Source organism: Phyllobates terribilis, unplaced genomic scaffold (assembly GCF_046119375.1).
Source record: "Phyllobates terribilis strain yellow unplaced genomic scaffold, ASM4611937v1 Scaffold_1__5_contigs__length_1240528914, whole genome shotgun sequence".
Taxonomy (NCBI): Eukaryota; Metazoa; Chordata; class Amphibia; order Anura; family Dendrobatidae; genus Phyllobates; species Phyllobates terribilis.
Genome location: NW_027362761.1, coordinates 539,078,192 through 539,102,073, shown reverse-complemented (window position 1 = coordinate 539,102,073; position 23,882 = coordinate 539,078,192). Strand labels below are relative to the sequence as shown.

Sequence of the window (23,882 nt, the reverse complement as noted above, 5' to 3'; positions counted from 1 at the left end):
AATATACATCTGTGTTTGGAATAACTTACTGCTGCGGCAATTCTTTGCAATACTTATCGCAAAGAGTCGACTATGCTCCGGACCGATGCAAACCTAGAAAAGCAGTTGCGAGTAGCAATATCATCAATACAACCTAACATCACACCCGCACCAAAGAGAAGCAGTTCCAGCCGTCACATTAGAGATGAGTTAGTTAATTGTTTGACCAAATATAGCAGGATCATTTTCAAGTTGGTGATTTTATACGTCCTGCGAATGACAGTACAAATATCCAAATGGCCCGTGGCAGAAAAAGGTCTAGACCCAAAGGTCCGATGTCTTAATGTAGACATAGCAGAGTCCAGCAATGTAGCAGAGTTGAGCAGGTCAGCAGATGCGCTGTGGATGTATACAGCAGAGTGGTACAGCAGTATAATAATCCTAAGAAATGGCTTGCATACCAACCACTCGAATACTGAGACTGTGCGCCGCCACCTGGTTTAGCCTTTAAAGCTTGGGAATGTGACCTCAGAGGTGCACATAGGAGTCAGATGGAGCCGGAGATGAGCAGAGTTGTAAGGGCTGGAGCCGAGACAGGTAAGTAACATAAGCGTTAAACCTTGTTCACCTTTGTTATTTTAAAGGGACACTGAACGAAAAATGCATAAAAGAATGCAAATATATACTCCAGCGTTTCCGTAATCTCCTCCTATTCTTTCATCCTATATTGTTTCATATTGTAGATAAAACTGATCCAAAAGAAAGATGAAACAAACCACTGTGAAGGACCATAAAAATGAATTATAACATTTGGCTTGTCTGTAGCCACCACTAGGTGGAGCTGAGCAGCTCTGACAAATATATTATTGCAATCACATGTAAAGCGCCATGGAATAAATGGCGCTATAACAATAAATAATAATAATAATAATAATGGAGAGCTGTACATTTGTATGCAGTGAGCTCCCTCTAGTGGTGGCTCGAGTCAGACAGAATTCTGCTATATGACCCAGTGGCTGTATGAAGTACGGAGCTAGAAGCACAGTGGAAGAAAAATGAAACTACAGCCACTATAAAGATATATTATGAAATTAATCAGCACATAATTTTAGACCTATGTTATATAAAATTTAATAATATATACATTTTTGTAATAGGATTTTGATTAGGAGCCTGAATTATAACAGGATACACTTAACCGAAGCATAACTCCACTTAAACAAACATAAGTCCAGAAAACAGAAAAAATAATATTTTTTTATAATTCATTAATTACGTTTAAAATTATTTTTTCTCATTCATTTTTATTAGGAATCCGTTAAAACACAAAAAGGCCCATAGAGGACATGTAAAAATTTGGCGTGTTTCTGGCGAAACGACTCTTACTCATAGTCTCATACTATGATTAGGGGCAGTTTCGCCAGAAACAAGTCAGATTTCTACATGTCCTCTATGGACCTTTGCGTGTTTTAATGGATTCCTAATTAAAATTAATATTTTTTAGATATTTACCGAATGGATGTGCTGAATTTCTTTTTTGGTTACCGCTGTGCTTCACCAGCAGATTATAGCACCCACTGCTAAAGACCCCTTTAAGCCAACTCCAATTTCAGCAAAGCTCTTTTTTCTTTTTTTCATTTATTTTTTCTCAGTTTTGTAAATTTGTTGTAAATGTAGAAAAAATGACTAAAAAATACTTAAAATCTAATATAATGAAAAGTAATACAATACTTAATACTATCAGGGATAAAGAAATAGAAAGGGCTTCTCATGACATGGGACCAAGAAGTTTGAAATAAGGTAAAATAAAGTCAATTGAGGTTGAAGACCAGATATTGGCTCAGCCCATAAAAGTGTTACAGGTGTATCAAGTGTGACAGACAAGTTCTGGATCCGGCTGTAGAAGGTCACTGGGCTTGGTATTGCAGACACCTTCTTGATCCTCTCATCTCTGTAGTCTAGTGATATCTTTCTCCCTTTAGGACCCAGCAGTGACCTCCACTTTCTGCTGCTAATTGACACACCCTTGTTTGGTAGTTACAAACTCTCAGTATCTCCAGAGAGTCGCCGGTGATAGCTCTATGTTCCTTTGTCCAGGCTTGGAGTACTAGTGGTTGGCTAGTTTCTTCTTGGACTTCCCTTGGAGGATAGTTGGCGTTATCTCTCTGATGTCTTCTCACGCTGTGTATCCCCTTTGTTTGTTTACCTTGTTGTCTTTAGCTACAGTGGGGCCTGACTAGTGTTCACCCCATCCCCTCCCTGCCTAGGACCTAGCTCTAGGGACATTCAGGGATTAGGTTTCCTGCTCGGCAATAGGTGCGGAACCTATATAGGGACGATAGGGTAGTCAGGGTGATATTAGATCTGCCTAGGGGTCTCCCCTTCCCCTAGTTGTTGGGGTCCCTTCCCCCCTCTTCCCGTCATTGTACACTTGTTCCTTCCCTCACCTTGCGTGACAATAAGTGTTGGGTTACACACCTGCTTTAGGACTCCCCGTCCCATCCACATACTTATAAATGTGTTTCCCCCACTTCTATGCATTTTTATCACATTCTACATAAGGAAAGTTATTAGTGCCCCTTTAATATAATCATATAATTTTTTAATTAATCACAAACATAAAGATCACATGGACATTGATGTTCAGCACCTTTTTTTATTAATAGGCGTAATAAATAAACCAATAAATATACATACATATGGCAGAAGACACCAAGATGACAGGCGTAGATGTAACAGATGAGGGTTAGTTTCGGCATAAGCGGCTTTACATAGTTTCGCAGATTAACCCCATTCCTGACCCTTTTGCAGAGAGAAAGGAGCAGCAAAACATTAGGAAAAATCTTTGGGACCAGGGTGGAAAGTTATGAGGAGGTCGGCAGAGAGTATATGGGTTTATCTCCTTGATTAGAGACTAGTCCTTTAATTTATAATTGCATTATTACTGTAAATGCATGCAAATGGGTATTACCCAAAATGGCTGCAAGACGTGATTTCTTTAAGAAATGTATTAATATGGACGGCAAGGAAAGAGATAACAGAGCTGATGTTCTATACAAATGTTCCATAAGGGTCTCCTGCTATGCAGTGTGCACATTACCACTACTTTTTACATGCCCCTCCGTAAGCAGATGTATAGTGAAGATATCAGGAAAGCAAAACTACTAATACTATTATAATTGATATTAATTATGGCTTTTTAAGACAGATAATACATTAAAAAGTTCTCTAGAAGCCATTGTGAAAATTCCGCTCCCACCCTTAAATTAATGCACATGGTCTGAAATCTTGGGGGGCTCGTCCCGGATGAAATCAGTGGTTCTGTGAGGTCTCAATTTTTAATTATGACCATTTCTCTCCATGATTTCTGAAATTTGTAGGAAGATTTGACAAGCACCAATTTTACAACTGTTTTTTAAACCAGAGAGGTCATCAAGGTACACAACTGGCATTATGAACAGCAATCGATCTCCAAAAGTTGTACCTCTACTAATTGATTATTTCTTTATTGTGGAAATGAACCAAATTTCCTCTAGTCCTATAACAATATACAGGGTAAGAAATAGTAGTATTTTTCATATGTACATAACTGACCAATCAGACGTGATCATACATAGATACCTTATTCATAAATGTGAGATGTACCAAATATGACAATAGTGAAAATCTCTGAAACCTCCAGATACACAGAACTCCTGTCGACACCGAATAATGTGCTGAGGTCTGATATTATATAGCATTACCTTTTTTCCCAGGAATCGTCTCCCATCATATTATATTAATTTCATGAGTACCATTAACTAATTAACCCCTCCCGAACCTCCATGTGTCCAGTGCTGTCTACGGCCAACCACTGCCTTCCGAGTCTTTATGTATTGCAATCATCTGTCGATATCATGCGCTATACATGGCAATACAAGAGTTAAAATACTGATTTTTTTGTTGTTGTTCTACGTGAAATATGAAAATTTCGCAGGACACAACCATAACCTGTTTCCCTTCCTATAAATGTGTCTACGGATTTCTTGACTGCTAAAGTCCAAAACCCAAATCCAGTAATCCCGACCTTCCCAAACCAGACTGCAGATCCTTTCATTTATATGACGGATACATCAAGGATATTAGCAGCCCAGTCTTACATACAACACCCCCCCACCTCCCGTATATAGCGACGCAAATCATCCAGAATATAATATTAACAGTGCAAGCAACCAGCACACACACTGTCCACCATACCCATATATACAAGCAATACCCAGGGGCCCTACAACCACTCCCCATACTCAATATTCAGTAGGACAAATACTAATTGGCTGCAGTATTATGGCAGAAAGCATAACTATGTTGATGAAGGAGCCTTCTTGAGCTCCCACTATAACACTACGGGGGGGCGATCAGACACCACGATCGTATTGTCAGCTCTTGGGTTCGGAATAAAAAATGTCAATGAAATGAACAAAAAGTGCAGTCAAGTGCCTGTTAGAATAGGAATATATTAGCGCTATATATAATGGCCCCGGTATTACGAATATTAATAACGTCACTATAGATTGCTGCTCCTAAGGGTAAATTATCCCCTGCAGCACATTCACTAACTGTACAAGGGGATGAGCCATTCCGACCTTTAATCATTAGCAATATGTCGTAAATCTGTCCCAAACTTGCATCCAAATCATCAATACCCATAAAAAGGCCTCTTATTGGTGCTGAGGCAACAGGCCATGGGTGCCAGGTCAAAACCTGGGCATTTGCAATCACCAATGAGGGCATGTGCCGAGGTATATACTCACATGTATACACTTTGAATTAATAATAGGATAACATATACATTTATATACGGATGTATACAAATGTAGCTCCATCTAGCTTGATTAGATCAGGGTGCCTTTAACTGTTCCCGAATACAACAGGACCTCCCTCCCGCCACCTTACCCTTTAATCCCTATTTCCATTCCCTCATGCAACGCTCTACAAGCCTTATCGCTACATGACGTCTACTTGGACCCTTACTCCTGCCATGGCATCCCAATTGTAGCACCACCACTTCCACGACTATTGCTCCTCCGCTTCTCTCTAATGTCGTGGCAAGACCCCAAAGAATAGGGGCCAATGTGCAATGGTTCCCCCCTTTTTGATACTCTTATCTCTCATTCTACTCAAGCCAACACTAGATCCATCTCCAGTCCACCAATCGTTCTTTCCGTATTTCCAATAATCCTTTGACTTTACCATGATCCAATTTTCTGGAAACTCTCAAGCCTTGAAGAATAACATCTCAAGGTTCCAGAATTCTCCTCTTGAAGGCTTCTTCCTAACATCAGCCATCTTCTTTCTCCTCTCAGCCATCAAGGATACGAGCAGGATGTAATAATATTAGTAGCAAATGGCCTGTGCTTCCAAACACCAAGTAGAGTGTAAGCTATTGGGGGTCAGATATTGCAGAGTTTGTTTTATGGTTTTTCCTCTTGCATAAACTATTCTAATAAAAGAACAAATCTCAATAGCTTTTGATATCTAAGCACTTTTTTTTTTTTTTACAGAGGAATGACGGGGAAGATGCAGAACAAGGAGAAGTTTAATTGCCCGAAATGAGTCTGGCAATATGTAAGCCTTGGGGAAAGTCACAGTATATTCTAAGATGTCTGCATGCACAGCTCACGTCAATATCACAGCTAGCACACGTGCACGTTGGTTTGGGCGCAGGAAGAAAGAATACTGTATTAATGCGACCTATGCCGGTACTTTGTCCAGTTATAATGCTCCAGTTTCCTCCCAGAGGTCAATAGAGACACCATTAAATAACTATTCTGTAGAAGAACCACAGAGATCTTGGCCAGTTCCTCATACCGCCGTCACAATGAGCTTCGTCTTCGAGTGTCTTGAGCCCGATGTGCCTCACGAAGGTTATGAGTCTATTCGATCGGGCTGAGGAACAAACTTCAGGGGCATAAGGGGGTTCCGGTTCCGAAGTCCGCAATGCAGGGGATCCGAATGCATTTCATATGCAAATCTGATGTCATTCGGTTTGGGTTCTGGGTGGTAGCATGAAGAACTGGGGAAAAGAAGAAAAAAAATGCATTAGTGAGGGTTGCAGGCATAGTCAGACATTTTGGAGTATGCAACCATTTTTGGTCACTGAATATGACATTGTAAAATACAAATTAATGCCCAAAAAAGGGACTCCTTCCCCTCAGAGCAAATTAAATTTTTCCTCCACTTCTTCCAAGATCCATAACTTTTTTATTTTTGCATAGTATGAAGACTGGTTTTATGACACCATTCAATTTACCATATAATCTAGTCTAAGAGGTACCATTTCTCCTTGTGGAGAGTGACAAGCCAAGCCTGGCATGTCAGAGTGAGGAGACTTTTATAAGCCTTTCAATGCTCCTCTGGGAAATTAAATAAGCAAATTGTCTCTTCAAAGAGGACTAGAACTCTAGCACTGCTTCTAATAGGCGGTTCTAGAGTTCTAGTCCTCTTCGTCTCTGAAGAGACAATTTGCATTCCATATAATGTAGTAAATAACGGAATTCCGCCATTGGTTTTTGGTGTCTGTTTTTACTTTCTTTACTGTGTGCGGTGAAAATGATTTGGCATGCTGCCGCTTGTCATGAATTTGATGAATGACAGTCGCCATGCCCCCGTCCTGAGATCCATGGCAATGCCAAAAGTTGCAGAATTTTAGTGTCAGCAGGTTTTTGCTATGTAACCTGAGAGCAGCATGATGTAGAGGCAGATACCCTGATTCCATCGATGTGTCACTTACTAGGCTGCTTGGTGGAGTTTTGATACAATCCCTGTTTTCTTTGCAGTAGACGTAGCAGTGTTCAGAATGCTGAGCGGTGTATAACTGCACCCACACCACTGATTGGCAGCTTCCTGTAGATACTGTGCATAAGCTGCCAATCAGAGGTGGGGGCGGAGTTACACAGATTAGCTGGACTGCCTAGCACAGACACATAGTCCAGCAGTGATAATCTCCTGCTGATAAAACACCGATTGTATTGAAACTACAATAAACTGCTGAGCAAGTGACACATCCCTGGAATCAGGGTCTCTGTCCCTACATCATGGTGCTCTCAGATTACATAGGAAAAACCTGCTGACAGATTCATCCTTCTTGGCAGTCCATTACCCGGTGTAAACAGGACATGTTTTTGCTGAAAACAATGGCAGCCTATTCCCACTGACTGATCTATTACTGATCGTTCTGTGCGCATATTAAATGCTGTCTGCCTGTGTACCCAGGCTATTAAATGATCACCAATCTGAAAAAAGTAGCCAATTGCCGCTCCTCATTGTACCCATACAGCCAAAAACTTATATTGTGGCTGAATGTGAATGTAATCATAAATAGAAGCTGTAATGTTTAGCTTTGGGTTTAGAGATAATTTTATACATACATATAATATACATGTATATACACATTGCTCAAAAAAATAAAGGGAACACTTAAACAACAGAATATAACTCCAAGTAAATCAAACTTCTGTGAAATCAAACTGTCCACTGAGGAAGCAACACTGATTGAAAATCAATTTCACATGCTGTTGTGCAAATGGAATAGACAATAGATGGAAATTATTGGCAATTATCAAGACACCCTCAATAAAGGAGTGGTTCTGCAGGTGGGGACCACAGACCACATCTTAGTACCAATGCTTTCTGGCTGATGTTTTCGTCACCTTTGAATGTTGGTTGTGCTTTCACACTCATGGTAGCATGAGACGACTCTACAACCCACAGAAGTTGCTCAGGTAGTGCAGATCATCCAGGATGGCACATCAATGAGAGCTGTGGCAAGAAGGTTTGCTGTGTCTGTGAGCGTAGTGTCCAGAGGGTGGAGGCGCTACCAGGAGACAGGCCAGTACACCAGGAGATGTGGAAGGGGCCGTAGGAGGGCAACAACCCAGCAGCAGGACCGCTACCTCCACCTTAGTGCAAGGAGGAACAGGAGGAGCACTGCCAGAGCCCTGCAAAATGACCTCCAGCAGGCCACAAATATGCATGTGTCTGCACAAATGGTTAGAAACCGACTCCATGAGGGTGGTATGAGGGCCCGACGTCCACAGATGGGGGTTGAGCTCACAGCCCAACACCGTGCAGGACGCTTGGCATTTGCCACAGAACACCGGGATTGGCAAAGTCGCTACTGGCGCCCTGTGCTCTTCACAGATGAAAGCAGGTTCACACTGAGCACATGTGACAGATGTGACAGAGTCTGGAGACGCCGTGGAGAGCGATCTGCTGCCTGCAACATCCTTCAGCATGACCGGTTTGGCAGTGGGTCAGTAATGGTGTGGGGTGGCATTTCTTTGGAGGGCCGCACAGCCCTCCATGTGCTCGCCAGAGGTAGCCTGACTGCCATTAGGTACCGAGATGAGATCCTCAGACCCCTTGTGAGACCATATGCTGGTGCGGTTGGCCCTGGGTTCCTCCTAATGCAGGACAATGCCAGACCTCATGTGGCTGGAGTGTGTCAGCAGTTCTTGCAAGATGAAGGTGACGCGCCCCCTGGGCCAGTGTTGTTTGGGGGATACCCGGATCCGGATCAGATGGGGGTTGTAGTCTCCGAGTGGCGGTGACCCGGTCCGTGCCCAGGGTGTCAAGCTCAGTGTGTGGCAGTCCTACAGATGTTGCTGGATGTTCTTTAGTGTCGACTACACCACCCGTTGATTTGCGGTCAATACGGCCGCCGCTGCAGCAGGGTCCACTGAGGCTGGTGGTGTGTGTGCAGCTTCTGGTAGTATAACCCCCAACGGGAGGGGTATAGCCTCAGGGGGTCAGTTGTAGAGGGTGGTGGTTGTGGTGGTGCAGTGAGGATGGTATTAAGACTCAGAGTCGGGCTGTGCAGTTCAGGGTGTTTACTTACTGCTGTTGTTCTGGTCACTCCGGCCTTGAGTGACCGCCCGAGCCGTGCTGCGTCCACCAGGTCCTGGACTCGGCCAACCCCCAGGTAATTCTGGAGCGTGATCCTGAGCTCCCTTTCTGACGTTCCTTTTCTCTGGCCTTCCCCACCAAGGATCCACCTATGTCCGGCTCCCTCGGGTCTCTTGGTGGGTACACCTCCTCTGGGTTCCCTGACCCTATACTTGGTCTGCCTTCCTGGTGGATTTAGTGGGGGGTCGTGGCAGATCCTGCCCACAACCTCCGGTCTCTGGCTGAGGATTAGTGCCCTCCACCAGCTTGGGATCCGGTACCCTTGTGCCAACCCTTCACCCTGTTGCTTGTATTTGGGCTCTTGGGGTTCCCTCTTCTTCCCCTCTGGGTCCTTCTGACTCCTCTCTCTCTTCTTTCAGGACTGCTTGACCCTCTACAACAGACTGACTAGTAGCTGTCTGCCTGTCTGACCCTGATCTAAGATGGTTCCCACCTTATATACTCCCTCTATGTGTGAGCTCAGGTGACCAGCACCCAATGAGCTCCTAGCATTACCCAGACTGCTCCCCCTATCTGCCCCTACACTACTGGGATGTTCCACCCCCCTCCCACTCCAGCCAGGGACAGACGCTGTCGTACCTGCACATAAACTGGTGGGAGTACCGTCGATCTGTCCCCCGGAAATGGGATGTATGTAGTGTATGCAGCCTACTGAGCTCAGTTCCACACTCCATCCTTACCCGGGAGTGGAATATCACACCTCTGGCTTGAGGTGTAATACCCCTGTAGCAGCCGAATCCTCAGGGTGCTACAAAGGCATTGAAGCTATGGACTGGCCCGCCCGTTCCCCGAACCTGAATCCGATTGAGCACATCTGGGACATCATGTCTCGCTCCATCCACCAACGTCGCGTTGCACCACAGACTGTCCAGGAGTTGGGGATGCTTTAGTCCAGGTCCTGGAGGAGATCCCACAGGAGACCATCCGCAACCTCATCAGGAGCGTGCCCAGGCGTTGTAGGGAGGTCATACAGGCACGTGGAGGCCACACACAATACTGAGCCTCATTTTGACTTGTTTTAAGGACATTACATCAAAGTTGGATCAGCATGTAGTGTGTTTTTCCACTTTAATTTTGGGGGTGACTCCAAATCCAGGCCTCCATTGGTTAATAAATTTGATTTCCAGTGATGATTTTTGTGTGATTTTGTTGTCAGCACATTCAACTTTGTACAGAACAAAGTATTCAATGAGAATATTTCATTCATTCAGATCTAGGATGTGTTATTTGAGTGTTCCCTTTATTTTTTTGAGTAGTGTATATATATCTCATCATTTATATATATCATATGTCATTTCTTGTCTTCCATTACACAGATATGACATATATATATACATATATTATACATTACAATATATATACGTATGTGTAGATATTATATATTATATGTATATATGTCATTTCTGTGGATTGGGAGACAAGAAATGACTAGCAGGAGCAGGTAGAGGCCTAATCCGTGATGGACGCATATAAGGATTGATCAGGACGGACATGTTAGCAAATGTGCATCTGTCTGCTGAGATTTCGGGACGGCTGACGTGATCTGCACACAAATGCTGTAACATAACTACAGAGCGAGACTGACGAGGCTTATAGTGAGTCATAACATGGAGATGGAAGAGACGCCTGCCAACCGCTGGACGCCGAGTACAAATGATGCGATTCATATAGGGGATCTATGCAGAGGCCTAAAATAATTCTATCATGACGATAGCAAAGCTTAAAGTGTTATTGCCATCTCATAGATGAGTATAATTGGATAACGTTGTAAAAACAAGCAATTTTGTAATTCTCTAATTTTGTAATTTTCAGCTGAGATATTAACACTTTTCTTCTGTTTACAGCTTGTATCCTAGGAGACCGACCACCGCTACTACAAAAAGCATGTAAGCGCTGCGCATGTTAAGCTGTCTATCAAGCTAGTAATCAATGTTTTTAATCCGTCCAGGATCTCTGGAGCACGCTGTTACCACCTAATTACCACCAGCTGCAGTACAGTGCTTACAAGGTAGACAGCGGTGGTCGGTCTCCTAGGTAACAAGCTGTAATCAAAAGAAAAGTGGTAATATCTCAAAAACAGCTTCAAATTTGAACAGAAAGTAATTTGTTATAACAATCACTATTGAACAATATCAATGTATGAAGAAGAGAAATAACCATTTAAAGGGAATCCGTCAGCAGTTTTTTTTTTTTTTTTTCACTATGTAATCTGAGAGCAGTATGATGTAGGGTGAGATCCTGATTCCAGTGATGTGTCACTTACTAGGCTGCGTTTTGACTTTTCAATACAATCAGTGTTTTATCAGCAGTACATTATCATTACAGGACTAGGTGTCTCGTGCCTCCTGGTCCAACCACGTCCACATCACTGATTAGCAGCTTCCTGACAATGTACAGTGTACACAAATAGCAGCCAATCAGCGGTGTGGGCGGGTTTAAACAGAGCTCAGCATTTTAGCTCTGCTAGATCTGAAAAAGAGAAAACTATGATTCTATCAGAACTGTTACACCCAACAAACTAAGTGACGCTGTAATCAGGGTCTCTGTCCCTATATCATGCTGCTGTCAGATTACATACCAAAATGGGTGATATTATTTAAGTAAGTAGCAGAAATGCATCTGTCATCTTTTTATTTGTTTCTATGACAAGTCAGGAGATATTTAAGAGGAAACTGTACCCAAAAATGATCTGAAAGCTAATGGGGGACCCACGGCAGGGTGGGATCTTGCAGGTAAGTCATGTACTGTGGCCTGCAGGGCCACCAACAAGTCACTCTGCTTTGGCCAGGGTACTCACATGAAGAACTAAGACCAGCCCAGAGAAGGAAAAGACTTGCGACAGCTATGACTTTTCGGTCACCCTGTATAATTTTATTTATTGTTATTGCAAATGACATGATGGAAGGGAAGCTCCGCTGTTGAACTTACTGTTGGTTTTGGGAAGAAGGTGACACAGATGTGGCTCCTCTTTCCGCTGCGATGCTTTCCTTCTCCGAGGTTGCTTCTCCCCAGATTCCTGCGCTCACCGTCTGAGCCACCATCTGGAACACGGACTTATCGAGGCTCAGCCAGCCGGAGGGCGGCCTGCGGCAGAGACAGAAGCAGCGACATCAGGGGTCATCAAACATTTATAGCAAGACAAGGGTGAAGGAAAAGCCTGCTGCAAGAATGTTCAAAGTAAATTCTACCTGCAGAGTCTGTATCACGTATCCACACGTGAATATTTCTGGTGGGAATATTATAGCAGATCTGGTACTGTGGTGTAGTTTATTAACAGAGCCTACTCAGTAAATACATTACAAATCTTATACTGATTCTGAGTTACATCCTGTATTATACTCCAGAGCTGCACTCACTATTCTGCTGGTGCAGTCACTGTGTACATACATTACATTACTGATCCTGTACTGATCCTGAGTTACCTCCTGTATTATACTCCAGAGCTGCACTCACTATTCTGCTGGTGCAGTCACTGTGTACATACATTACATTACTGATCCTGTACTGATCCTGAGTTACATCCTGTATTATACCCCAGAGCTGCACTCACTATTCTGCTGGTGCAGTCACTGTGTACATACATTACATTACTGATCCTGTACTGATCCTGATTTGCATCCTGTATTATACTCCAGAGCTGCACTCACTATTCTGCTGGTGCAGTCACTGTGCACATAAATTACATTACTGATCCTGTACTGATCCTGAGTTACATCCTGTATTATACCCCAGAGCTGCACTCACTATTCTGCTGGTGCAGTCACTGTGTACATACATTACATTACTGATCCTGTACTGATCCTGAGTTACATCCTGTATTATACTCCAGAGCTGCACTCACTATTCTGCTGGTGCAGTCACTGTGTACATACATTACATTACTGATCCTGTACTGATCCTGAGTTACCTCCTGTATTATACTCCAGAGCTGCACTCACTATTCTGCTGGTGCAGTCACTGTGTACATACATTACATTACTGATCCTGTACTGATCCTGAGTTACATCCTGTATTATACCCCAGAGCTGCACTCACTATTCTGCTGGTGCAGTCACTGTGTACATACATTACATTACTGATCCTGTACTGATCCTGATTTACATCCTGTATTATACTCCAGAGCTGCACTCACTATTCTGCTGGTGCAGTCACTGTGCACATAAATTACATTACTGATCCTGTACTGTGATCCTGATTTACATCCTGTATTATACTCCAGAGCTGCACTCACTATTCTGCTGGTGCAGTCACTGTGTACATACATTACATTACTTATCCTGTACTGATCCTGAGTTACATCCTGTATTATACTCCAGAGCTGCACTCACTATTCTAATTATGATAATAAACCTTTCCCGTTTTAGGTCAATTAGGATTACCATAATTTTTAATATTTGGTTTAATATGTGCCAAATGCCAGAATAGTGAGAGCAAGACAGAATGTTTTAAGGCATTTTTTACTTACAGCAAAGTCAAAAGTTTACATACTCTAAGATTACTATGCCTTTAAACAATTCTGGACTGCCCATATGATGATGTCATGTGTTTGGAAGCTTCTGAGTTAATTAGAGACACACCCGTGGATGTATTTTAATGCACACCTGAAACACACTGCTTCTTTGTGTAGCATCATGGGGAGGTCTAAAGAAATCAGCCAAGATATCAGGAAGAGAATTGTGGACTTGCACAAGTCTGGCTCATCCTTGGGTACAATTTCAAGATACCTGAAGGTGCCTCGTTTATCTGTACAAATAATTATACGCAAGTACAAACAAGATGGGAATGTCCAGCCATCATACCGCTCAGGAAGGAGACGGGTTCTGTGTCCCAGAGATGAACGTGCTTTGGTCCGACATGTGCATATCAACCCAAGGACAAAAGCAAAAGACCTCATGAAGATGATAGTGGAAGCTGGTAAGATTGTGTCAATAATCACAGTGAAACGAGTACTGTATCAACATGGGCTGAAAGGCCACTCTGCCAGGAAGAAGTCATTACTCCAAAAGAAACATAAAAAAGCCAAATTAATGTTTGCAAATGCACACAGGAACACATACCTTAATTTTTGGAGACATGTCCTGTGGTCTCATGAAACTAAAATTGAACTTTTTGGGCATAATGACCATAGTTACGTTTGGAGGAAAAAGGGAGAAGGTTGGAAGCCTAAGAACACCATCCCAACTGTGAAACACAGGGGTGGCAGCATCATGTTGTGGGTTTGCTTTGCAGCAGGAGGGACTAGTGCACTTCATAAAATAGATGGCATCATGTGAAAAGAAGATTATGTGGCAATACTGAAGCAACATCTCAAGACATCAGCCAGGAAGTTAAAGCTTGGGCGGAAATGGGTCTTCCAAATGGACAATGACCGAAACCATACTGCCAAAATGGTAAAAAAGTGGTTTAAGAACAACAAAGTCAATGTTTTGGAGTGGCCATCACAAAGCCCTGATCTCAATCCTATTGAAAATGTATGGGCAAAGCTGAAAAGGCTGCGAGCAAGGCGTTCTACAAACCTGGATCAGTTACAGCAGTTTTGTCAGGAGGAATGGGCACAAATTCCGACCAACTATTGTGAGAAGCTTGTGGAAGGATGTCCCAAACGTGTGACCCAAGTCATTCAGTTTAAGGGCAATGGTACCAAATACTAATGAAATGTATGTAAACTTTTGACTTTGCAGTAAGTAATAAAAATGCCATAAAACATTCTCTCTCTCTCATTATTCTGGCATTTGGTAAATATTAAAAATGATGGTATAATCCTAATTGTCCTAAAACGGGAAAGGTTTATTCTGATTTCATGTCAGATATTGAAAAAAACCATATGTGTCTTTTTATATAGTGTATGGAAACTTCTGGTTTACACTGTACATTACATTACTTATCCTGTACTGATCCTGATTTACATCCTGTATTATACCCCAGAGCTGCACTCACTATTCTGCTGGTGCAGTCACTGTGTACATACATTACATTACTGATCCTGAGTTACATCCTGTATTATACCCCAGAGCTGCACTCACTATTCTGCTGGTGCAGTCACTGTGTACATACATTACATTACTGATCCTGAGTTACATCCTGTATTATACTCCAGAGCTGCACTCACTATTCTGCTTGTGCAGTCACTGTGTACATACATTACATCACTTATCCTGTACTGATCCTGAGTTACATCCTGTATTATACCCCAGAGCTGCACTCACTATTCTGCTGGTGCAGTCACTGTGTACATACATTACATCACTTATCCTGTACTGATCCTGAGTTACATCCTGTATTATACCCCAGAGCTGCACTCACTAGTCTGCTGGTGCAGTCCACTGTGTACATACATTACATTACTTATCCTGTACTGATCCTGAGTTACATCCTGTATTATACTCCAGAGCTGTACTCACTATTCTGCTGGTGGAGTCACTGTGTACATACATTACATTACTTATCCTGTACTGATCCTGAGTTACATCCTGTATTATACTCCAGAGCTGCACTCACTATTCTGCTGGTGGAGTCACTGTGTACATACATTACATTACTGATCCGGAGTTACATTCAGTATTATACCCCAGAGCTGCACTCACTATTCTGCTGGTGCAGTCACTGTGTACATACATTACATTACTGATCCTGTACTGATCCTGAGTTACATCCTGTATTATACTCCAGAGCTGCACTCACTATTCTGCTGGTGCAGTTACTGTGTACATACATTACATTACTGATCCTGTACTGATCCTGAGTTACATCCTGTATTATACTCCAGAGCTGCACTCACTATTCTGCTGGTGCAGTCACTGTGTACATACATTACATTACTGATCCTGTACTGATCCTGAGTTACATCCTGTATTATACTCCAGAGCTGCACTCACTATTCTGCTGGTGCAGTTACTGTGTACATACATTACATTACTGATCCTGTACTGATCCTGAGTTACATCCTGTATTATACTCCAGAGCTGCACTCACTATTCTGTTGGTGCAGTTACTGTGTACATACATTACATTACTGATCCTGAGTTACATCCTGTATTATATTCCAGAGCTGCACTCACTATTCTGTTGGTGCAGTTACTGTGTACATACATTACATTACTGATCCTGAGTTACATCCTGTATTATACTCCAGAGCTGCGCTCACTATTCTGCTGGTGCAGTCACTGTGTACATACATTACATTACTGATCCTGTACTGATCCTGAGTTACATTCTGTAGATCTTTTATTATAAAAATGAAAAACATAACAATAATAATAACAGAAACATAACAAAATTAATATCCAGAAAATAAACAATGTAATGAACTGGTCCAGCCGCTCCCTCTCCCCTCACACACATATTATACATATATACACAATAATAACTACCTACACCATGACATCTGGTCCGGTTACCAAACAAATAATAACAATATAATAAACAATAACCGACAAATTATATACATACTAATATATACATTCTTTTTTTTTTTTTTTTTTAAATAAATAAAATAAAATAAAATAAAATAAATACTAACTATACAAATATATACAGTACAGACCAAAAGTTTGGACACACCTTCTCATTTAAAGATTTTTCTGTATTTTCATGACTTTGAATATTGTACATTCACACTGAAGGCATCAAAACTATGAATTAACACATGTGGAATTATATACTTAACAAAAAAGTGTGAAACAACTGAAAATATGTCTTATATTCTAGGTTCTTCAAAGTAGCCACCTTTTGCTTTGATGACTGCTTTGCACACTCTTGGCATTCTCTTGATGAGCTTCAAGAGGTAGTCACCGGAAATGGTTTTCACTTCACAGGTGTGCCCTGTCAGGTTTAATAAGTGGGATTTCTTGCCTTATAAATGGGGTTGGGACCATCAGTTGTGTTGTTCAGAAGTCAGGTGGATACACAGCTGATAGCCCTACTGAATAGACTGTTAGAATTTGTATTATGGCAAGAAAAAAGCAGCTAAGTAAAGAAAAACGAGTGGCCATCATTACTTTAAGAAATGAAGGTCAGTCAGTCTGAAAAATTGGGCAAACTTTAAAAGTGCCCCCAAGTGCAGTTGCAAAAACCATCAAGCGCTACAAAGAAACTGGCTCAGATGAGGACCGCCCCAGGAAAGGAAGACCAAGAGTCACCTCTGCTTCTGAGGATAAGTTTATCCGAGTCACCAGCCTCAGAAATCGCAGGTTAACAGCAGCTCAGATTAGAGACCAGGTCAATGCCACACAGAGTTCTAGCAGCAGACACATCTCTACAACAACTGTTAAGAGGAGACTTTGTGCACCAGGCCTTCATGGTAAAATAGCTGCTAGGAAACCACTGCTAAGGACAGGCAACAAGCAGAAGAGACTTGTTTGGGCTAAAGAACACAAGGAATGGACACTAAACCAGTGGAAATCTGTGCTTTGGTCTGATGAGTCCAAATTTGAGATCTTTGGTTCCAACCACCGTGTCTTTGTGCGACGCAGAAAAGGTGAACAGATGGACTCTACATGTCTGTTTCCCACCGTGAAGCATGGAGGAGGAGGTGTGATGGTGTGGGGGTGCTTTGCTGGTGACACTGTTGGGGATTTATTCAAAATTGAAGGCATACTGAACCAGCATGGCTACCACAGCATCTTGCAGCGGCATGCTATTCCATCCGGTTTGCGTTTAGTTGGACCATTATTTATTTTTCAACAGGACAATTACCCTAAACACACTTCCAGGCTGTGTAAGGGCTATTTGACCAAGAAGGAGAGTGATGGGGTGCTACGCCAGATGACCTGGCTCCACAGTCACCAGACCTGAATCCAATCGAGATGGTTTGGGGTGAGCTGGACTGCAGAGTGAAGGCAAAAGGGCCAACAAGTGCTAAGCATCTCTGGGAACTCCTTCAAGATTGTTGGAAGACCATTTCCGGTGACTACCTCTTGAAGCTCATCAAGAGAATGCCAAGAGTGTGCAAAGCAGTCATCAAAGCAAAAGGTGGCTACTTTGAATAACCTAGAATATAAGACATATTTTCAGTTGTTTCACACTTTTTTGTTAAGTTTATAATTCCACATGTGTTAATTCATAGTTTTGATGCCTTCAGTGTGAATGTACAATTTTCAAAGTCATGAAAATACAGAAAAATCTTTAAATGAGAAGGTGTGTCCAAACTTTTGGTCTGTACTGTACAAGATAAAACAAAACACCCCACACTCGAGCCCACCAGTCCCTCCCCGGCACTGACCTGAGAGCTGGTCCCGCGCCTCATGCCTCAGTCCATGTCCAATGTCCATAGGACAGATCAGGCAGTGCCAGTTATTCACCCAAATAACCAGGGTCCCACAAGATGAACCCACTTCCCCCCTTTTCCCTCCACCCAACCTAACACCTGCACCCAAACCCAAATATACAATATATACAATAACAAACAATACAATAACCACAACTGACAAAGCCCAAGTTCGGCGCCTGCAGCCCTACATCACTGTCTACTGATCAAAAACAAAAATCTATGGTGTCAGCAGCAGCCCACCACCAGGAGAGGAGATGACCAGACTAGGGCACACTAAAAGAAAAGCCCCTCCAGAGGAGAGCGGCCCTCCGTGTACCCAGTCTCTCATACTCCAGAGAATGCACCTTCACCAGGTCACCGAGTATGGTCCTAAACACATCGTCCACTGGGAGGATTTTCCGCTGCGTCGATACTAAGCACCGTGCGTTCCACGTGTGATACCTAACCACTGCGTTAACTAGAAATAAGGTGCAGTGGTCCCGACCACCCAGGTCCCCGAATGCTCCATAGGCCCATTCCGCATAAGAGAGACCGGCCAGCCGGGGCCAGCCAATGGAGGCGCCCACCCTGTTGTACACCTCTGTGTTAAAGGGACAATGAAGCAGGAAGTGGTCCATGCTTTCAAGCATGGTACCACAATGCTCCCGAGGACAGTTCCTGTCCTCAGAGCTCCTACACTTCAGATTGTCCCTCACACACAGTTTCCCATGGAAGCAGCGCCAAGTCCCAAAACTTCGAGGGGATCCTGATAGAATTCAAATGATACAGACCCACACCAAGATCCCGACTTGGGCAATCCCTGAGTGCCAGAGGCCTCTGAAAATGGGTCAACAGAACCCTTTTGTCAAGGAGCTTCCTTGGCAGAGTCCTGACCTTCCACATTCCCAGACCCCACCGGCGAATTACCTTCAGAACCACGGTAGCGTAAGCCGGGAGATGTCCATGCGGTGTGCGGAGATCCTTCACTTGCCCTCCTGTCTCCCATTCCTGGAAGAAAGGCTGAAACCATCCCTTACAGGAGAATACCCACGGAGGAGCCCTCTCTTTCCAGAGGTTTGCAATATTGATCTTAATGAAGGTATTCACAAGGAATACCACAGGGTTGACCATACCCAACCCTCCTAGTCTCCTCGTACGGTAAGTAACCTCCCTCTTGACCAGGTTCAGTCTATTCCCCCATAACAGTTGGAAGAACAAACTGTAGACCCGAGTCCAGAGAGGCTCTGGCAAGATGCACACACTGCCCAAATAGATCAGCAAAGGGAGCAGGTAAGTTTTGATCAGGTTTACCCTTTCCCTTAGGGTCAAAGACCAACCCTTCCATTGGTTCACCTTCTGAGTGGCGATCTCTAGCCTGCTGTCCCAATTTTGTTTGGGGTAATCCCCCTGGCCAAATTCGATGCCAAGAACTTTTGCAGAGACTTTGGGTCCTGGAAGGGTGTCCGGGAGATCAAAACCAGGATCTCCTCCTCCCAGCCAGAGACTCTCACACTTATCCCGGTTGATCTTAGACCCGGATGCCTCCGAGTAGCGATTTACCTCTGACATCAGCCATTCTGCCTCCCCATCAGAGGAAACAAAAACGGTGACGTCATCGGCATACGCCACCACTCTCAGAGTGGCTTCCGGTGCTGCCCGGTCCATCCCGATCCCAGCCAACGGTCCACGCTCCACCCTCCTAAGAAGTGGGTCAATCGCAAACACGTACAGTAGTGGGCTCAAGGGACAACCCTGGCGAACACCACACCCAACCTCAAAAGAGCTGCCAATCCAACCGTTCACAAGAGGGAAACTCTCTGCCCCAGCGTACAAGGTCTTAAGCCAATCAACAAACCCCCCCGGCAGGCCATACCTCAGAAGGACAGACCAGAGGTACTCATGATTAACCCGATCAAACGCTTTTGCCTGGTCCAATGACAGCATGTACCCCTTCCAGTGACCAGCCCTACCCTGCTCCACCGCCTCTCGGACACAGAGTACAGCACTAATTGTACTGCGGCCCGGAACAGAGCAATGCTGGGCCCCCGAAAGGAGCTGGGGTGCAAATTTCACCAGCCGATTACACAGCACCTTTGCCAAAACCTTCCTGTCTGCATTGAGAAGCGCTATGGGACGCCAGTTCTCAATGCAAGATGGGTCCTTACCCTTTGACAAGATGATCAGGGCAGACCTCCTCATTGACTTTGGCAGAGTGCCCGAGGAAAGACACTCATTGAATACCTCAGTCAAGAGGGGAACCAAGGCGTCCTTAAAGGTCTTATAGAATTCAGATGTTAAGCCATCTGGACCGGGAGATTTCTTTAGGGCAAGCCCTTCAATCGCCAACTTAACTTCCTCTTCCCTGATCATCTCTGTCAAAACGCCAAGAGAGGGGTCTACCCCTGGTTCGGGGACGGCTTCTGCCAGAAAAGCCGACATCTCATCCCAATCCAGATCCCTCTTCCCCAAGAGGTGCGAGTAGAAGGATCTGACGACCTCCAGGATCCCTGATCTGGATCTTTTCAGGGACCCCGCAGTGTCAACCAGTCCTGTAACAACTTTACTATTCACTGACATCTTGCAGTTTCTGTAAGTGTCGGGCGAGCGGTACTTCCCGTAATCCCTCTCAGAAACCAAAGATGCGTGTCTATCATACTGACACCTCATTAGCAAAGATTTCACTCTGGAGATCTCCTCGCGGCTACCTCCAGTTGAGACAAGATGCTCGAGTTTCCTCCTCAGGCCCTGATACAGGCGATACCTGTCCAGGCTCCTGAGACTCGAGAGCTGGCGGAAGAATCTCGCCACCCTTTTCTTAAACATCTCCCACCACTCTGACTTACTACTACAAAGATCCAGTAAGGGTACCTGGCTCTGAAGAAAATCCTCAAAGGACTGTCTTATCTCCGCTTCTTCCAAGAGAGAGGAATTGAGCCTCCAAAAGCCTCTTCCCATCCGGGGGGTCTCTGTAACATTCAGGGAAAACAAAATCAAACAGTGATCGGAGAACTCCACCTCAACAACAGATACTGCTGAAGAGACGGCTTCCTCCTTTAAATAAAACCTGTCTATCCTGGACCTACAGTTACCTCTATGATAGGTGAACCCCTCTTGGCCTGGGGTGTGCCGGATGTGGACATCCACCAGGCGAGCCTCACTAGCTATACTATTAAGGGCGACGCTATCATAAGTCAGCTTGTCTCTGGAACCTCCTCTATCCCGGGGCCTCGTGACAGTGTTGAAGTCCCCTCCAAAGACGACCTGCCGACTCGTAAAAAAGGTAGGGCTTGATCCTCGTAAAGAGACACTTCCGGTCCCACTTAGATTGGGGACCATAGATGTTAATGAGCCGAAGCTCCTGTCCCTTCATGAGGACATCTAATATCAGGCACCTCCCCATTTCTAACTCAATAACCCGTCGGCATTCTACCGGTGCGGTAAAAAGGACCGCCACTCCGCTATTCGGCTTGGCCGCAAGAGACCAATAGGAGGGCCCGAGTCTCCACTCCCTCTTAGCTATAAACACCTCTGCCATATTTGGCAGCCTGGTCTCTTGCAAAAAGAAAATGTCAGCTTCAACCCGGCTGAGAAAATCAAAGGCCGCAAATCTAGCCATATTTGACTTAATGCTGGCAACATTAATGGACGCCAGCTTCAAGGGAGTGGGTACCGCCATCATTGGTGATTAAGTTAGACGGCTTTCCTCTTGCCACTTCCCTTATCCTCTGCCTCAGAGGAGGAATCCTTCCCCCTCTTTAATGACACAGAGGTGTCCATTCCAGCATTTTTCCTTCTTTTCTCGTCCTCGTCTCCGGACTCTGGGCCAGTCCCTCCCCCCAAGGACCTTGCATCCCCAGGAGAAGGAGACTCGGCACCCCCTGTAAGCTCCGCTGAAGCCGGAACCTCACCCTCAGCCTCCTCTTCTGAGGAAGAGATGTTATCAAGGGCTTGGAACCGGTTCGAAAGACCAACCAGAGGGGAGTCGGTTTTACCTTCCTTGGTCAGAGCGGGAGAAGATGTTTTATCCCCCTTCTTTTTCTTCTTTTTGGTGCCTAGCTTACGCTTGTTCTCTAGCCACCGCTTATTATCCTCATCCATACTTTCATAATGGGAGGATTCTGAGGCAGAGGCAGTTTCCTCCCTGTGGATCCTCCTGACCTCCTCATCCAACTCAACATCCCTCGGGGCCTCAGCAGCAAGACTGGCATCCAGGACAGGGGCTTGCCCCACTCCCTCTCCTGTCTGCACTTGTCTAGACGCCTTAGCTGGGCAGGCATCTTTTTATTGCTTTTCTTCCCTGGCCCCTCAGCTCCCCCACCCCTGCTAGTCCCCTCCCCAGCAGAATCCGCCTCACGGCTTACTCCCACCGGGGTCTCGACTGCATTAGCAAAGGAGCGAGGACAACGGCTGAATGGATGACCTAACTCACCACACAGGTGGCACCTAATCTCCAGACAACGCGCATTTCTGCACGGTGCAGTTTGCACTGAAGTGTGTGGGGTCGCCGCACCTGTGACAGAGCTTCGGTTGCCCCTGGTAGAAGACCAGGATACGATCCCTACCCAGGAAGGCAGACGATGGAATGTGGGCAACCGTACCACCTGAACGCTTAAGTTTTACCATAAACGTCCAGGCCCCTGACCAGATACCAAACTCGTCGCGGTTTTTCTTTGGCATCTCCACCACCTCTCCATACCGACCAAGCCACGTCATGATGTCATAGCAAGAAAGCGACTCGTTACGAGTCATCACGGTCACTTTCTTGATCTGGTTTTGGCGAGACACTGCCTGAACGGCAAAGTCTCGCCAGCCGGGCTCATTTTTTGCCAACTCATAATTCGCCCAGAAGAGCTCAAGCCCCTCCGGCCGAACAAAGCTGACATCAAACTCAGGCGTGGAATAGGGATGTATCAAGGCGTAGATGTCAATCGCCTTGAAGCCCATCCTCAGCAGGAGCTCCACAACTTTAGACCTTGGCGGACATGCATCACTGCCCTTCCACCGAAGACGGACCACATTCCTACGCACACTGCCTGGCCCGGCTGTTGGGAGGGACCACACTGTATACCCCCTTTTTGCTCTCGGAAGGCCCCGAGGCCATGCCTCTCTATCCAGAAGGATAGATCAACCTCTCGACCCTCTACCATTAGTGATCTCTTCCCCTTCTTTAGAGCCTCCAGAAGGCGCCGTTGCAACATGCCGTCCCCAAAGCCCGGAGATGAGGAGGATGCCCTATTTGCCCCGGAGGTGACACTGGCATAACTCTGGACAGGTGTTGCCACCCCCGGGGGGGCAACCAGACCAGTGACCACATCAGCCCCAACAGTATCACCATTACCCACCTCCATCTCACCCTCCACCAAACCAGCAACCACACCACTAGACAATGAATTAGCCTCATTCACCCCCACCACCACATTCATTCCTGCTGGACCAGTAACAATGGTGGATGACCTTTTGACCTCCGCATCAGGCACAAGGGGCTCGGTCACCTCCATAGAACTGGAGGCGACCTCACCCCCGGTCTTATGTGTGCCCTCCACATCATCGGTCGGTAATTTCCGCTGTTTGGCATTTGGTATAATGTGCCGCTGATCTTTAGCTGCTGTTAGGCGCCGCTGATCTTTAGCATCAGGATCTTCCGGACCAGCGACGCCAACACAAAATAGCACTTTCGTGGGAGGACCGGAACGCTCAGCCCCAACAGCCCCCT

At 44.9% G+C, this 23,882-nt stretch overlaps 1 protein-coding gene across 6 annotated transcripts in view; it reads right to left on the bottom strand.

The window, feature by feature from the left end:
• Positions 1 to 2,615: 2,615 nt before the first annotated feature.
• Positions 2,616 to 23,882, bottom strand: part of RUSC2 (RUN and SH3 domain containing 2) — a 132,143-nt gene continuing 110,876 nt past the window's right edge. For all 6 annotated transcript variants that reach the window (XM_073680392.1, XM_073680391.1, XM_073680389.1 and 3 more), the window contains 2 exons: positions 11,851 to 12,006; positions 2,616 to 6,031 (listed from right to left, as the gene is read on the bottom strand). In XM_073680392.1, coding sequence (XP_073536493.1) covers positions 5,884 to 6,031; positions 11,851 to 12,006 — 304 coding nt within the window. In that variant the 3' untranslated portion in view covers positions 2,616 to 5,883. The remainder of the gene's footprint in view (positions 6,032 to 11,850; positions 12,007 to 23,882) is intronic.